At 38.6% G+C, this 17,318-nt stretch overlaps 1 protein-coding gene across 4 annotated transcripts in view; it reads right to left on the minus strand.

Annotated features, from left to right (window-relative positions):
* The window catches only part of KDM4C (lysine demethylase 4C), a 190,452-nt gene that overhangs the window by 151,667 nt on the left and 21,467 nt on the right, over positions 1-17,318 (minus strand). For 2 of the 4 annotated variants that reach the window (XM_053372017.1, XM_053372016.1), the window contains exon 6: positions 12,311-13,046. In XM_053372017.1, the coding sequence (XP_053227992.1) occupies positions 12,753-13,046 (294 nt within the window). In that variant the 3' untranslated portion in view covers positions 12,311-12,752. Of the gene's footprint in view, positions 1-8,231; positions 8,339-12,310; positions 13,047-17,318 lie in introns of those variants that run through there. The other 2 variants (XM_053372018.1, XM_053372015.1) reach the window with 2 other exon arrangements.

The following is a 17,318-nucleotide window of genomic DNA, read 5'->3' on the forward strand; positions in this document are numbered from 1 at the left end:
GTGACATTCTGACACAGGTTAAGTGATGCTACAGTTTACAGGGGTGAAGAGGAGAACTGAACATGGGGATTCCATTTTCAGAAGCAGCCCTGGGTCCCATATAATATACATTTCTTCCCTGAACTAGACCTAGCATTTAAATAGTAAGTCAGATATGCTAAATGACCAAGCCCTTCTGTCCATCTGAGAAATACTTTAACAGACCAAACTCTGGCCCAGGAGCCTTGCAGTCCACTGTCTTCTCTGACAGGAGCCTGCAGTACAATGAAGGGTCTTGCGCAGTTGGTGAGGTAGCAGAGCTAAGGATTCTGGTCCTCCATAAAAGGAATCTGAATCCCAAGTTTCAGACATCAAGTCCTCTTTCCTCTGTCAGAGTTTCCCAGTGGAAGGAACTTGTGAACAGCTTTGTGTCTGCAGGATCCCTGAGGCAGAATCTTGCAAACTGGGGAACAGCTAGCCATGACAACTAGGGACTGGGACATGACAGATGCAGGACACTCTACCAGACAGTCTTTTACATTCATAACACTGATCCACATGCAGACTGATTTATCTGCATCAGGGCATTCAGTTGGGCAATCCTATGCCCGATCAGTGCTTTTATCCAGAATGTTCTCCAAGGTAGCACTTACTGTAACAACTTCACAGTGAATACTGGCACCTATTTTTCTAGAAAAAAAGTACTGTGCCCAATTATTGTCTTTTCAGCTGAACTGTGAAGGTTCTAGATGTGTAAATGGGTGCCGGGTTGTAGTCTTATAATACAAGCATTTAAGACAGCCAAACCATTGCTTCGTTTGCCTAGTAGTCTCCTGTACAGTGGTACTTGTTTTAGGAAACGATACCATTAAAAATTGTATCTTTAAATGCAGGAATGTGAAAGCTATCCCGTAGCAATATACATCAGATGAACTCATCACACTTCTTTAAAAAAATCTGTACATTTGTGCTGCATTAAATAAATTAAATTTTAAATTAAAATCAATGAAGAAAGAAGAGTCTATTTAAATCTCCTTCTATATGGATTTGTAATCAGGGCCTGAACAAATGTGGTGACTGGTCATAAGTTAATTTAAATTGGAAACCCACTGGAGTAAGGTAATGCACAGTATATTAAGCCCAGCATATCAGTTTAGAATGTATATTTACAATGACCCTGGAAAATTATGCTCTATATCATCTCAGCAGGAGGGGGCAGGAACACGCGCACACAATGCAAGAGACATGCTTTGAAAGCCAATCTTCTATGAATATGTTGAACAGGTTTTACTATTAAATCCAATACTATTTTTGCACAAAATCCATACCCCCAACGTTTAACAGATGAACATAAGAATATGCTCGTGCATAAATAACTGGGTGGGCAGGTCCAAAAAATGAGCAATAGCAGGCAGAAGGCACACTCAGAGAAGGTATTCAAGACCAGAGGAAGGTGGAATCAACCATTAACCACCTTGACAAGATAAATAGTGTAATTATTCCACATTAAAGTGATCTCAGCTACATAGCCTATGGTTGCAGCCTCTGCCTGATCCTCCAAAAGCTGGGCTATCCTATTAAAGGGATCCGAGGGGAGTTGCCTATGTCCTTATGCCCGGATGGGAGCCAGGGCTGATGGGACGCCCCCAGACAGTGATCCCTGCAGGGGTCACCCTTAGGAACCCATGCTTATGGACTGACCTATGGCATCACTTCCAGCAGGTGGGCTGGAATAATTTGATTGCCCCGTGCCCAACCCTAACCTCTGTCATCTGTAATCAATAAAGCTGTGGCCTGTTTCAATCCAAATCAGTCTACATTGTCCTTCCATTCTTTTGAGGGTTGGAGACAGAGGTGCATGACACCTGGGCCGGCAACCTATATTTCAGATTGTTCAATATTCCAGTTCATCACAGATCTCAGTCTTGCAGGATCCATGATACGAACAATAAAGCTTTGTTATAAGCTTATATTCTTAGAAACACCCTCATTGTTCCAATTCACTGTTCAGACCTAGGAACAAATGGTTTGTTAAAAAGGAACATCAGAATTACGAATTATAATGGTACTGTTAAGGACTGCCTGATTCCTTATGCTCCCACCCGATCGCCGAGATCTTCAGGAGTTCAGGCTTTAACAGGGACCAAGGCTTTAGCTTGCCATGCCCTACCCAGTTAAAAGAAATCCAGCAGTCATTATTCCTGCTTTATTTTAGACATCTTTGGGACAGGCCTTTGGAAACTGATTTTTCTTTTACCAAACCGTTTTATCAACATGTTACTGATTCTCTTACCAATGTAACTGTTGCTATATTATGTTTTTATGTTGTATGCTATCTTGTTATATGTCCTATGAGAGTGTGGCTTCATTTATGCCCTTAAATCTTAAAGGAGGCTTTAAAATGGCTCGGGGGGACCACTGTTCTATACAAGGAAAAAGAAATCAATTGCCTGTACAAAAAGGACTCTCTGAACCATAAGTAGTTCTGTGTGTGCACGCATCCAAATCAATCTGTCCCCAAGATCAATACAGGAAGCAGAGGGTTAACTGCCACTGCAAAAAAAACAAAAAACAAAACCAACCTGGCTCGAATCTTCTTCTGCTTTCCATGTCCCATCCCTACAAATTTCAGTTTAAACACTACAGCTAACAGCTTGTTTTTCTTTCATTCTGATGCTTTTGGCTCTGGGCTCCCTTATAGAGAAGGGCAGGAAACAAATGTTCACCTGCACTGCCCTAAGGAATGAAAGGAGAGCATGCACCCAGTTCAAATCTTACCTCTTCCACTGGCTGCATTCAGAAGTTCAAATCCTGATTTATTAGTTAGGATATGCATGAACTTAACGCATTTGCATGCAGCCCCTTCCCAGCTCTACTCCCCAATTCACACGGATTGAAACAAATCAGAAAGCCACAGTGCTATTATATCCTAGTATCCTGTTTTGCACATATTGAGCCTTTAATTTCAATATGGGGAGGGACTCATATTCACCCTTTACAGGACCTGAGGAGCACAGAAGCATTATTTAGCACATATGAACTAGGCATATATTGTAACCAACTCTACAAGCTCAGCACTGAAATATTTCTGAGAAAATGGTGGGTTGAGATAACAGGAGAGATGTCATCACAACAATGATGAGAGAACAATGAAGTCTGATCGAATTCTCTGGAGCCTGTGAGGACTAATTATTGTGTCAAATTTTATTAAAATTCAGAGCTAATTAATTTTCCACACACTTCTTTAATCTTTGGAATCATCAAATCAAAAGGTCCTCTTTAAAAATAATCAAAAGCAGCTCCCCAAATGCTGAGTTTTGTTTCTCAACTGCTGGAGAAACTGTTGGTGCACAATTTAGATAAATAATCATCGGCCTCAGGACATATATTTCATTTCTCCCAGTAGTATCATTACAACATAATAAAAATCGCCATCATGATTTATAAAGCCTCAATTCCTCTTGCTATATATACCTTATTAAGTCATTTAAAGTGTATAAAACATGTTTTCCGAAAGAGGCAATTTAAGAGACAGAAATAAATTAGTACTAGGAACAAACTGAAACCTCTTTAGAGTAAATCAGTATAGATTTAAAGAAGAAATAAATTGGCACATAAGAAATTTGATTTCTTGGATGAGTCAGTTCAGCACCCAGACCCACTATAGCAAAGTCAGAACATTTCAATCCACGTAATGGGAAGCAATGGGCAGCGACTGCACACAAAACACCCCAAAGCATGGAGATCATAGCCTGAAGATGTTGAAAAATTATTCTGTCACTTCATAGGCAGCTAAAGCCAAGAAGTAAATTTACTGCCGTACTCCCAAAGAGCTTGGCACATTATAAAACATCCATGAATTTTCAAATATGTACAATAAAATCCTGCATCCACCCTAACTTTACCCCAAATATTCTGATGCAGCTTTTAATATCCATTCTGAAGCTTGAAAAAGTGACTCACAAGGCAAGTTCAGTTGTTCAAAGATATGACAGACAGAGAGAGACTACAATAAGCAAATTTAATTTTCACTGAAATAAATAGGCCATCTTTACATTTTAATCTGCCAGCACCTTACCTCTGCCACAGCATCTTATTCTTGACAAACTGAGCAAATCTATATGGCCATGCCAGGGAAAACCACTGTCCTGAGTAGGGATGAGTGGACCTGTCAATTTTTGTTTCTCTCTCTGTCTACTTTTTTCCAATATTAATTTCAGTTCACCACATCTCCATGTCAATTTGTGATTTTTTAGATACAGAACATTTAAAACAATGAAGAAACAACATAGTGGACTGCATGAAACAACAGTATATGATAAAGGGATGACAAACCAGAAATGGGAGCTGGGGAAGCCCGGGAGGGATGGGGATGAAGAATTGTAACATGTATGTTATTGATATTAGATGTTTGTTAAACTAGAAAAGCAAGCTAATAAAAAGTTATTAAAAAGAAAAAAGAAACAAACACACACAAACACTGGTACCTAGACCTGTGGGTGAGCAACCTATAGTAAAGGTAAAGGGACCCCTGACCATTAGGTCCAGTCATGACCAACTCTGGGGTTGCGGCGCTCATCTCGCTTTATTGGCCAAGGGAACCGGAGTACAGCTTCCGGGTCATGTGGCCAGCATGACTAAGCCACTTCTGGCGAATCAGAGCAGCGCACGGAAACACCGTTTACCTTCCCGCTGGTGCGGTACCTATTTATCTACTTGCACTTTGACATGCTTTCGAACTGCTAGGTTGGCAGGAGCAGGGACCGAGCAACAGGAGCTCACCCCGTCGCGGGGATTCGAACCGCCAACCTTCTGATCAGCAAGTCCTAGCCTCTGTGGTTTAACCCACAGCGCCACCCGCGTCCCACTGGGCAACCTATAGCCCTTGCCTAATTTCATGACAAAAGGAGGACACAAAAATAAAAAGGAGGTGGCAGAAAGAAAGGAAAGGAGATGACACATCCCTGATTTGTGGACTCCAACATGTTACCCCCAAAAGTATGTGTCCCTCAACAGAGAAAAGGTTGCCCCTACCTTAATTCAAACACAATCGTGTGGCATAAATTGGCGGATCTACAGATTGGAGTTCCATTTCTCAACTATCATTCACTGACTATATATCATAGCATATATAATATGCACTTTGTTTCAGTTTCAACTCTGTTGGACATAACTGAACACCATAAACAAATGCCTCTCATAAAGACATGATACAGTAAATGAATCTAGATTCAGGTAGGTAGCCATGTTGGTCTGACGCAATTAAAATAAATTTAAAAAATAAAAAAATTGTCCTTAGAGACCAACTAAGTTTGTTCTGGGTATAAGCTTTCGTGTGCATGCACACTTCTTCAGATACCCTGAAACAGAAGAAACCAGACCCTTATATATAGCGGGAAGGTGGGGTGGGGTTTTTCTCAGGAGGGTAGTAGGAGATGGGTGATTGATATGAATGCAAGTCATTTATAATTTGTTGCTGTTACTTTTATTTTCCTCTGCATTTTCAAGCCAACATTGTCAAATACCTTAAGAATTCTGTGATGTTATAGAGCAACATAACTAGTTTCAAAATTGCAATAACAGCTCACTTGAGATTTTTATTACATTTGTGTCTACGTAAAATTGAAAGAACTACATAAATGAGAAAGCACCTGAAGGGCAAAATCAAACTGCTGCCTTTATTAGATGCAAGTCTAATGTCTTTCAGATAAAATATTTGTAGGTGCCATAGTCAATCAAGTTTTCAATGGATTCCAAAGATGAAAGCATTCATGCATAAAAGGCAATGTGATAATTATGATAGGCAGACAAGATAATGGAAAAAATCCTAGCCTTCCTTTAATTTTATGTATCAAGTACAGACTTGACCTAGATAACCTGCAATGCTTCACCACATTTACTGCATTATTTTAGCATTTTAATTATTTAGGAAAATTCAATTAATTCAGTAGGCATCTGGTAAGCAGGACCAACCTTCCTGCATCTCACAGCTTTTTTTAGATGCTGCAATTCTGCACAACACTTTTAATATAAATATGTAATTAAGCCTGAAATCTATTCACTCTGCAAGTTTATTAACCTTTGCTGATTATGCAAATTGTAGCTGTGAGGCTGTCGTGACATTTTCATCATTCTAAAACAGCTTGTTTTAAAAATTCCATTGTAATCTTTATGGACAGTGAGTACAGTATGAAGATCACATACACCTCATCCCCAAATCCTGGTAGTGACAAAACAAACTTGCCAAAAAAGATAAATAAATGAAAGAAAGATGAAATGAGCAATACAGCTGGAAGAACATTAAGGTTTTTGCTTATACACTACTAAAACCACCTTCTGTGTTTTAATTCACCATTCAGGCCTAGGAACACACAACCTATTTAAAAAAGAACATCAAAATTATACTATTTGTTAAGATAACCGACATTTTTACAAACACACTGGCAGGGACATGGAGAACAGCACACAGCAGACTCTGGGTGGGGAGCACAGCTCAAGGGAGGCCCCCAAATCTCAAGGGAGGCTTAACAATGGCTCAAGGGACTACTGCTCTGTATAAGAAAAATAATCAATTGTGCGTGTATAAAAAGGGCTTTCTGAACCAAAGCCCCAATAATCAAAGATGCATGTTGGAGTTGCAAGTGTACCCCTGAATTTTAAGCATCCCTCTCATTAGGCAATAGCGCATATCACATGTGAAGACTTCTATATATGAAATGAAACTTCCCCTTTCCCACCCCAAAACTGCTCTGGGGGGGGGGTCCTCAAACATTTTGGGGGGGGGGTTGCACACAGAGGAGAGGAGAAGAAAAGAAAGTCTGATTGCACAAATGGAAGCCAATTCCACCCACTGGCAGACATCACTGGATGTCGCCCATCAGTCAAGGTTGTGAAGCTGAGAATTTGTGCTGTAATGGTTTGGTGTTACTCGTTTTAATAAATTAGATATATTTTTATGATATATGAATTCATATACAGTATGTTCATGTATGTTCTTTCTTCACAAGAGGCCTGTAGGTCTCCAATAAAGCTTCTCATAATAACCTCAATTTCGTTTCTGTAAAAGCACCTTTATATTTCTACAATACTGCACTGCCCTCAAATGTATACCAGAGATTGCCCCCCGTAATGGCTGTTCAGTAGTGGAAGGAATGATCGTTTAGCTTAGAAAAGAACAGGCAGTGATAAATTTATTACTGTGTGAAGGTGCATGGATAAGAGCTCTTTTATTTTCTATATTTAATTAACATGGTGTTCTTACCTTTCCTCCATATTACTGTCTCACTAGTTTTTTTGGGACTGGACTTTACGCTAACAGAAGCCATATTTATTGCTTAACTTTCAGGAAATGAATGTATAAAGTTATTTCTGCTGTATATGTATCCTCTAATGCTGTTCACCTTTTTGTATTTCTATGCTATAGCAGTATATAACTGTTTAAATGGACAAATAAGAATTACTGTATTTTTCGCTCTATAAGACGCACCAGACCACAAGACACACCTAGTTTTTGGAGGAGGAAAACAAGAAAAAAAATATTCTGAATCTCGGAAGCCAGAACAGCAAGAGGGATCGCTGCGCAGTGAAAGCAGAAATCCCTCTTGTTGTTCTGGCTTCTGGGATAGCTGCGCAGCCTGCATTCGCTCCATAAGACGCACACACATTTCCCCTTACTTTTTAGGAGGGAAAAAGTGAGTCTTATAGAGCAAAAAATACGGTACTTCTCATATCACCATTTCCATATAAGTTGAGCAGCAGGGAGGGGGAGTTTCTAGGGGATATTACTCGTAGCAGAAGAGCATAGGACTTTATTTCCTCCCCCACGACCCCTGTCCCGTCTCCAGTGCAAAATACTCCATTTACCCAAAAGCGATTGCAGCAAAAAGAGGTCACTGACACTTTATCGTGTAATGTCACATATAAGGTATTGCTTTGCCCCAAAACTTTAGTCGTGGTATTATTTCCAGCTAAGTATTCTACTGACAAGCGTAATATAGATACAATAAGAATTGCAAAGCAGTATACATCCAATTTTAAACTGCTCCTAAACTTTATATTAAATATGAATTTAGACAGAAATGACAATATATTGCAAAAATAAGGATATAAACATGACTTCTTCAAAATTGTATGATTTCCAAAGACAACAGTCTTTATTTTAAAAAGCAATTAAAGTGGCAACCGCAATTATTAGATGCCTTTCTAAAAATAAGGGACTTTTGAACGGAATGTCTTTGATATATGTATCTTACCTTGAGCTAGTCGTTCAAGTCGTTTTCCATGTTCTGGAGGGATAACATACCTAAAATTTACATAAAAAGAAAATAGAGAAGAGTTCATAATCACTGTCTACCTACAAGAGAAATCTGCATAGCTAACATAGCACACACAGAACATTCATTTTATGTATTTTTAAAAACCACCTTTTTTTTTTACAAAATAGAATTTGAAATAGCTAACATCAGGTTTTTTTTAAAAAGTAACAAAAAGTTCTCTGGGTGGCCTACAATAAGTAAAAAAAAAACCTGAAAGGCAAAGACAAAATCATTAGGAAGTGGGGAAACCTACAATAATCAACTCAAACAGAATTCATTGCATTCCCCAAAACTAAAAACAGTTGTTGTTGTTTTTTAAAAAAGCTTACTCAACATAAGTTGTTTGAAACACCTGGTACCAAAAGGACCAGATAAGACTCAATTGGAAGGCCTTTCTGTAACCAGGGTGCTACTACTGAAAAGGCCTGGTCCCCGGGTTACACCCACAGCCCTCTGGGAAACATGCTTTTCCTGACTGTTAATGTGGGCTTGAAATATAGGCGCTTCTTTTTACTTTTTCTCAGAATTGTTAAAAACTACATGTTGCCATTGACAGGCTAGATGCCACATGTCAGTTTATAGGCAATGCATAATGAGTCCTAAAATATCACCAGTGAAAATGTCATTCTTTTCTTGCTTGATATTATTTGAGGTGCTTTTAGTTTCAAATGTTAAGTACCTGCTGAGTGCTAAGCACATCAATAATAATGTTGACACTTAAGATATTTTGCTGTCAGTGGATACCCTTTCAGTGTGGATACACTTTTAGTGGATACACCTCGGATTTATGCTCCCCCCCCCTTCTAAATTTTGATATTTAGTTACCAGAACCTGGCTTTCTTTATTATTATTAAAACTTTAGTTTGAGAAACCAACCCCAGATAGGCAAGTGATAGGTGATTCATGTTATCAAAAACTTCTCAACAAAGGTTTTTCCATCAAATCTATGGAATCCATTATTTTATAGTGGAAGAATATGAATCAAACTCACAGGCAAGATAAATTCACATGGTCTCTGTTAATTATGCTAAAAATGCAAGAATTTCCAGTGGGGTAGTTGCCTTTCTTGAAGCAAAAACAGTAAGAGATTTGTGGCACCATAAAGACTAACAACGGTATGATGGCACACAACTTTACAGTCAGTTCCATCAGAGTCATGCTAGAAATGTAGTTTCAATTGTACAGCATAGCTGTTGAAACTGTGTATATGTCTATTAAATCTGTAATATAAAGTATTTTTTAAAAAAAGAGAATGAAGGGGAAAACCATTACCCAATGATTATTTAAATAACTGAAATAAGAGGGTGTGGTTATTGGTCTTTATATAAATAACACTGAATACAACCTATTCAAGTACCCTATTTCCTCAATACTTTTCAATTTGCCCCCTTTCAAAGTGCAATTTCCGTACAGAAAACATGGGCCATTAAGATTTAAATTCACTTATTTGCAAATATTATGTACTGTTTGGATATTAAAAGTTCCACTCATTTTAACTGAATTGGATTGCACCCAGAAATGATTATGTAAGGAAACCACTGTTCCAGATGATTGGAAGCCTTGATTGCCTGTATGCGTATGCGTCTACTCCAGAACATTGTTCGCCCTAAATTAATGGTAAGGTAATTTACAGAATATAAAATATATGTCCAAATAGCTCTTAAAAACATTTCTCTTTTTGAACAATATTTTTCATCAAACTTACTTTGGGACTAATGGAACCCATACTTGACCATAAGCTGAAGTAGCAACTGGGTGACAAACAGATTGAACGTATTGTCCTTCATAAGTAACTAATGGACTTTTAGAAAAGCTCAACCAAAAAAAAACAAAAAAACCCTCTTCCAGCTTTAGTACAATATATGATTTTTCAGATGAAGCATGAAGTCCCAAAGAACATTTCTGTATGTGTGCTCATAAACCGCTTGAGCAAATAATTTGGCTCTTTGGGGTGTTATTGTTGGAATATACCTTGCATACTATGATTTCTGTAATTTTGTGAACTATTGTGACATGATTTTACAAAGTTCATTTAGTCTCTGCTCTGCAACAGCTGGGTATAAAGTTTGTTGAAAGTAAGCTCATTTCAGTAAACATGTATCTGAATTTGAGGTGTCACTACCATTTATTAAAAGGACCCATGTATCTCTGAGAATAAAAGTGAGTCAACACCAAAATTAAATGCGGCAGTCAGTGAGGCAAGATGAACTTGCACTTCTGTTCCAACTGATATCAAGAAGCCAATGCAACAGGGATGCCGAGGGAGAATGGTATAAAGCACAATCATAACCATGTCTAATCAGAAATCAGCCCCATTGAATTCAATGGGACTTACTCCAAGGTAAGTAAAGTCAGGATTGCAGTCTTAATCTTTTTTATTGTATGATCAAAGCAATCAGCTTCTAGAAGAAAAGGGGGTATAAATAAAAGGAGGCTACTTCCTGTTCTCATGTGGTTTAAGGCTACTCCAGCTTTTCAAAATGGGTTTCCAACATCTCTGGTAGGAAAAGGTGCCTTAGAGTGTCTGATGTGTATTTATAGGAGTCCTCCGGGTATGTTTAGCCTCCAATTTTTATTGCTGCAAAACTATGGGAAATAAACAACCCCTCGGATCACTAAGTGACCTCTAGGACTATTCAAGCATAGTATTTCTTTACCAAATATTCAGGATTGCAATCCTAATCCATTTAGGCACTTTTCAAATGTTATAGTACAACTGCAGGGATGCATCGACAGCAAAGTATTTCCTACGTTTCCAACGTAACATTTAAACTGCATTTTCATTCTTAGATATTAGTTTAATGCACAGGAATAAAATAAATCTGAAATCTGTTTTAGCAACGTGATAATAAAACATATAGTTTCCACATTAAATTATATGAATATTGTATTTATTGTATCATATTTTGACTATCATTGAATAAACTTGATGTTTAAATTTGAGCTACCTACTTTTAAAATGTTCAGCTGCATTATCTGAAAAGGTTGCTTTTCTTTACTGGAGTTACAATACAATTCAGTTTATAAAAATCAATCATTTCAAATCAATGCATACAATTAAAAATGAAAACCCCAAACATATTTTACACCAATGATGTGAACCTAGAGTGCTGTACATCATTACTGTCAGGAAAATAATAGCTTTTTTGCCCATTTAAATGAAAGCAATTAGCCTTGAAATAGAAACTGGTCAACACAATAGTAGTTCTGCAAGGAAGAAGTGCTACATATTTGTTTAGTGCTTGGTGCTTCATTCTCATCTAAATGCAACTGAAAGGGAAGTATTGGTAGGGCAAGGTCACACAACTTTGGCACTGATACAATTTCAAAAATGAATCTAAAGCACGATGCCATTAATATCAATACCACTGCATTAGAATATTCAGCTTCCTTTACACAGAATGCAGAAACTATTTTTATTCCCAGATTCAAATATTTGACCTTGGAAATAAATCCCATGCTTTTGACTGTAACTTACTTCCCAGAAAGCTTACTGTGGTGCCTTTAGTGATACTAGATATATACTTAAATTAAAATGTACAGGGTGCTATTGAAGTGAGTTTTATGCAGACCCACTGAAATTAATGGACCTAACTTAGCCATGTTTACTAATTTTAGTGGGGTTGCATGGAGTAAGACAGTGGAATATCATCTGCAGCTCTCTGAGTTTCACTGGAGAAACATGGCCAAACAAGTGTAACCATGTTGCGTACTTGTAACGTCATTTTAGTTCTCATGCGTTCATTTATATGTGCTCTCTGGCACACACACAGCCTCACAGCTGATTACTGTTGTGATACTGCAGCTTCCTAATTTATCTGTATCCCCTTCTACCATCTGATTGCCCATTGTGTCCCTAGACCTTTGTTACCAACAACTTAATGCCTTGGCAGGAGCTAAGCATTCTGTAATATTACAGGAACCAGCCAATGACAGCAGGTGGAGCAGCTTTTTTAAAAAAAAAAAATCGGTAAGGCCTATAGCCTGCATTCAGGCCTTTTAATTTGCATATCACTGATCTATTGGATTCTGCCTTTAAAAAGAAGTTATTCTGATGTTTAAGGGAAGGATTGGAAGCCATCGGGGAAGAGCTGCAGTTCAATGGTAGAGCATCTTCTTTGTGTGCAGAGCTCCCAGGTTCAAACTTTGATATCTCCAGGTAGAGTTAAGAGAGACTCCCACCTGAAACCCTGAGAGGCACTACCAGTGCTAAGCCAGATGACCTAATAGTATAAGGCAGCTCACTATGTTACCATGGCTCTGCAGACATTACTAGTCTGAAATTCCCATCATCCCTGACTACTGACCACGCTGGCTAGGACTTATGGGAGGTGGAATCCAACAACATCTGGAGGGCCACAGGTTGCCCAGCTCTACTTTAATGTATTCTTCTTTCCTCGCAAATCTCAAACTCCAGATGTTTTACACATTTCCCACTGGGCTGGATCCTTCTGTTATTCACATACAGTGCCCTGAAACAAATGCCTGCTCTTCTCCTTTAACCTTCAGAATCCAATAAACATTTTGGAAAATTGATTTTCCTAAAGAGTTAACTTGCCAGGATTTCGGTTCCCCAAAGTGGAGGTAATTAATGCTGTAGAGATCCATATCTTCAGTATGCCATGCAAACGTTGTCTTCCACATGCCAAAATACAGATATGGGGTGTTGACTCCCTCAATTGAAATTCCGCAGTCTTCTTCTACGACATCCAGTATAGTATTAAGATGAGCGATATTCCATTCGTTAACATTCTGAAAGGAATATACGAGGACACAACTGATCAATGTCAAAAAAGATAAAAAAGGGGGGGAAGATATGAACAAAAGCAAACTTGCACCATCAGCTTTTCACTGAGAGGGCAAAATTCAAGACAAAAGAGAGCTGTCCCACAGGACTTGAGGATGACTGTTTCTTTGTATATAGGACAAAGGATGGCTTCAGATACATGTTAAAAACAAAATCAGTCTCTTAGCAGCAGTTACTATTTCAACATTAGTAGGAACTACTCTTTACTCAAGCACTGTCATTTCAGTATTGTATCTCTTGAACTAGGTATACTTTTAAACAAAAAACATAACAGGAATAGAGTTAAGTACTGTACTATAGTGGCCAATTATGAAATAAGGTGCAAATGCAATAGCTCCTTAAACTTTCTACCTTTTTTGTAGCAGAAAACACACACAAATCTGTTGCACAAGACTAGACAAAACCTAAGAAAAATATGTCTGTTATTAAGAACTCCATAGTTCAGCTTTCTTTGTAGAACTCCACAATTTGTTCTAAATGACAGCTACTACCTTAGGATATTTCCAAGTGTACAGAAGAAGACTTCATCAGTAAACAAAACAGACAGTTATATCCATGAAATACAATGCTATCAGTGCTTTCAAGAAGTGCAGTTATTACCACAGTAAATCATGAAAGAAATGTTTGCTTTGATTTTGCAGCTTTCTAGAAATAAAAGCATGAGTTTATACCCCATCTTTAATCCTCTGTTTAAGATTTTACTACTACATTTTTCCCCATTCCTTACCCACCCTAGTAAAATATCTACCCACCTATCTAGTAAAATACTAGATAACTATTGATAAACCTATTTTCTATAAATATATTAACTCTGATATCAAAATATCACTAAATTTAGGGGTTGTATACCTCTGACTACCAGACACCGAAGGCAATTACTGGGACGGACAATCTTCATCATGCCCTGTGAACTACCTTGGTGGTTGTTGAGGAGCTTAATAATAATAATAATTCAGGAGGCACGCTTTTAGCTTTGCTCTGCAGGTAACTTGCAACAATTACATGCTCTTTGCAAGCAGTGCAGAGGAAGCAAGACTTAGCATAGACTTGTTGCAGTCATTGGGTTGTACCCAGTGCCAGTCATACTCAGAGCGGCCACAATGAAATGAATGGCCGTTGACTAACTATGATCCATTAATTTCACTGGGTCTATTCAGAGAATAACTTAATTCGGTACATGCCATTGAGACATCTTACTTCATAGGACTGAGAAGTGCAAAGACTACACATGTATTCTAAATGAAACTTTAAATGAAAGCACGAGCCTCAGTTCAGTTTGACTTGCCTTGGCAAACAAAAATTGCCTTCCGACTTGCACTCCCTCCACCCTCATTTCTCATATGAGGCACCTCTGAAACTCAAGTCCAAAACAGTATGAACTTAGAATCCCTTAACTTGATTGGCACATGAGATTTACTGTTGCCCCAAGACTGTCCACGTAAAACTGTTGCAGGAAACTTGGGAATATTGCAACCTGTTAGTTAGCATGCTACCTGTTCTGAAGCTTCTTTCCCACCCACCCCAGTCTCAGATGCCTGTCACCTGAAACAAAGTCCACCTCCCCACCCACCCTGAGACCATATTGTTCAATTTCTCTCCAACAGGCTGTTCTACAGTTCAGTCTCTGTGGTTCTCCTCAAAGGCCTGCTAACATTTGTTCAGTCTTGTGGTACATCCATATGAGTAGACTGCTGGAGCCCATCTAGACCCTAAGCCTTGCCTCCTCCTCTAGGCTGTTTCTTTGCCTCCTTTCAATCTTTGTTATTTTATTCAGGTGAGTTAGGAACCTTGAGTTCCCTTAAATAAATTAATCAATTTTTGGACCTATACTGAGAGGCCTCTAAGGAATCAAATTTGCTTGCTTCAACAACCCATGACAATCATAGTATTTTCCCTGCAGGGAGGAGCAGCAACCCAAAATCCATTCCCTGTTGAGCTGGGAACTTTGGTCTAATGACAACTGCACACCCTCAGGTCACGGTGAAAGTTAGGAATCCTGCGCCCAACCTTCTCCTCTCGTTAGAACAGGCTATTACTGGCATTTCAATATCTCCACTTCTCCCTAACTCCTCCATTTATTAAATCTCATTATCCTTCTGTCCTTGCATGGCTCAAATATATCTAATTTCATTCAAGCATTCCCCTGGAGCATCTAGCCCTCCAGTTCTGCCTTCTGGATCACTAGTGCCAGTCCCTGCTCTTTATACAGAAACAATTAGATCCTCTGCTTTCACCTACCTTTGTTTCCATCATATCAACAAGTATGAACTATTTACCCAAACATGAGTTTGGGTAGCCTAGGTACAATCATACTCTAACCAACCATTTTACTCTTCAGTGATTCAAGCCACAAAGCTATTTTACTCTTAAATGCCATTTTAGTGCTGCAATTAACCAAACATTTTTTTTCTCTTTGGAGCCAAAATTGGGACCCAGCGGTTGTTCCTAATTCCGCCAATTAATTAAAATGACTAATGATGCGGTGCAATGGGTGTGCAACGACTCTGGATAAAAGATCCCAAAATATCAACCCTCCAAGATTACACATGTAGACATGGATGTTCATGTACATGTGATTTAGAAACACGTGACGCCTTGGTTACAGTGCACTGTTGAAACTGGAGTACTAGACAAGACAGATCTTTTCTGTACAAACGTTCAAACTAGGAAATACTATATGTTTCCTGGACACTAGTGGCTAACAACTGGTGCAAGCTTCCATAAATCCAAATGGGCTTTGAAGTTGTGTTACTCGAACAGCAGTTTCCTATGCCACCTGGGAAACCATTTTAAAAAGCAGAATCCTGTATTATATATGGCACAGGGCTCGGCTCTCCAAAGCAAAATGTAAAAAAAATCCTCTGGATGATTCCAAATAGCTCCTTGACTCACTGACTTTATTAACAGAGGGGTTGTTTTCTACAGATTTTGCACTGATTTTAATGCCACTTGAGTTTAAAGAATTCAGACATTTTTATCATGCATAATATGCTGCATCACAATGGAATGACTGGTTGGAATATTGGAATATTCTGGTTGGATTTTTTTTAAAGGAAGCATTATGGAATAAAAGCCATAATATAATGTTGAAACTACATTGCTTCCATTAAGTCTTCTGCATTGTTTTTACTTTTGATAACACAATTCAAATATTTCATTTATCACATATGGCTTCTCATGAGGAAATAATTACACCAAGCACTTTTGCTCCTTCCATTGCCTCATTTCTAGACAGATTGTATTTTATCCATCCTTATTGAATACATGAAAATCCCTAATTTGAATAAATATGAGAGATTTAGATTCTAAATTGAGAGATTTCACTAACAGCACAACACACATGAAAATGTTTTCTTGTGCGAGGCCGCCACCTGGTGGCTCAAGAAAATATACATACTGTATATCAATTCTTCCCTCCTAAAGATGCAAGACTTCTCTAACAACTTTTCCCTTTGCATTCCTTTGCATGTTAGAAATGTTTCTAACCTCCATTTAACCCAGCACCACTTCTGTGTTTTATTTTTATACCCTTCCAGACGTTTCCTTCAACTTCTTTGCTTTCTGTCACCATTTCCCCTGCCTAACTTTTCATTATGTACAGTCATACCTCATGTTACGTTTGCTTCAGGTTGAGCGTTTTCAGGTTGCGTGCCGCGGCGACCCGGAAGTACCAGAATGGGTTACTTCCGGGTTTTGCCGCTTGCGCATGCACAGATGTGCAAAATAATGTCACGTGCATGAGCAGAAGCAGCGAATTGTGACCCGCGCATGCGCAGACACGGGTTGCGTTCTTTTCAGGTTGCGAATGGGCCTCCGGAACAGATCCCATTCACAACCAGAAGTACCACTGCATTATTCTTGGGGGGGTCTCCTGCTTCCTTTGCAACATGTTATATTGATGCTTATTAAGAGTGGAAACAGGAAATAAATTATGTAGCTCCTTCAGAGATGCAGAAGAGGAGACATAAAGATAATTGTACTCCACGAAATTCCCAAAGGCTTACAACTTTATAGTATCAGCAGTTGCCAAATCAATATACCTCTATTAAAAGCTTTTCTCCACCATTTGGGATAGCTATCCCAATTGCATTATTGGCCTTCTTGCATTAAAATGCCCAAATACAGGGCACAGGACAAGAGTTCAAATGCTGCCGTTTCCCTTCCCTCTGGCTGTGAGTTGCATCATGTGTCTTCTTTCTAAGCCGACAGAAGAGGAA

Source organism: Podarcis raffonei, chromosome 17, assembly GCF_027172205.1.
Source record: "Podarcis raffonei isolate rPodRaf1 chromosome 17, rPodRaf1.pri, whole genome shotgun sequence".
NCBI lineage: Eukaryota > Metazoa > Chordata > Lepidosauria > Squamata > Lacertidae > Podarcis > Podarcis raffonei.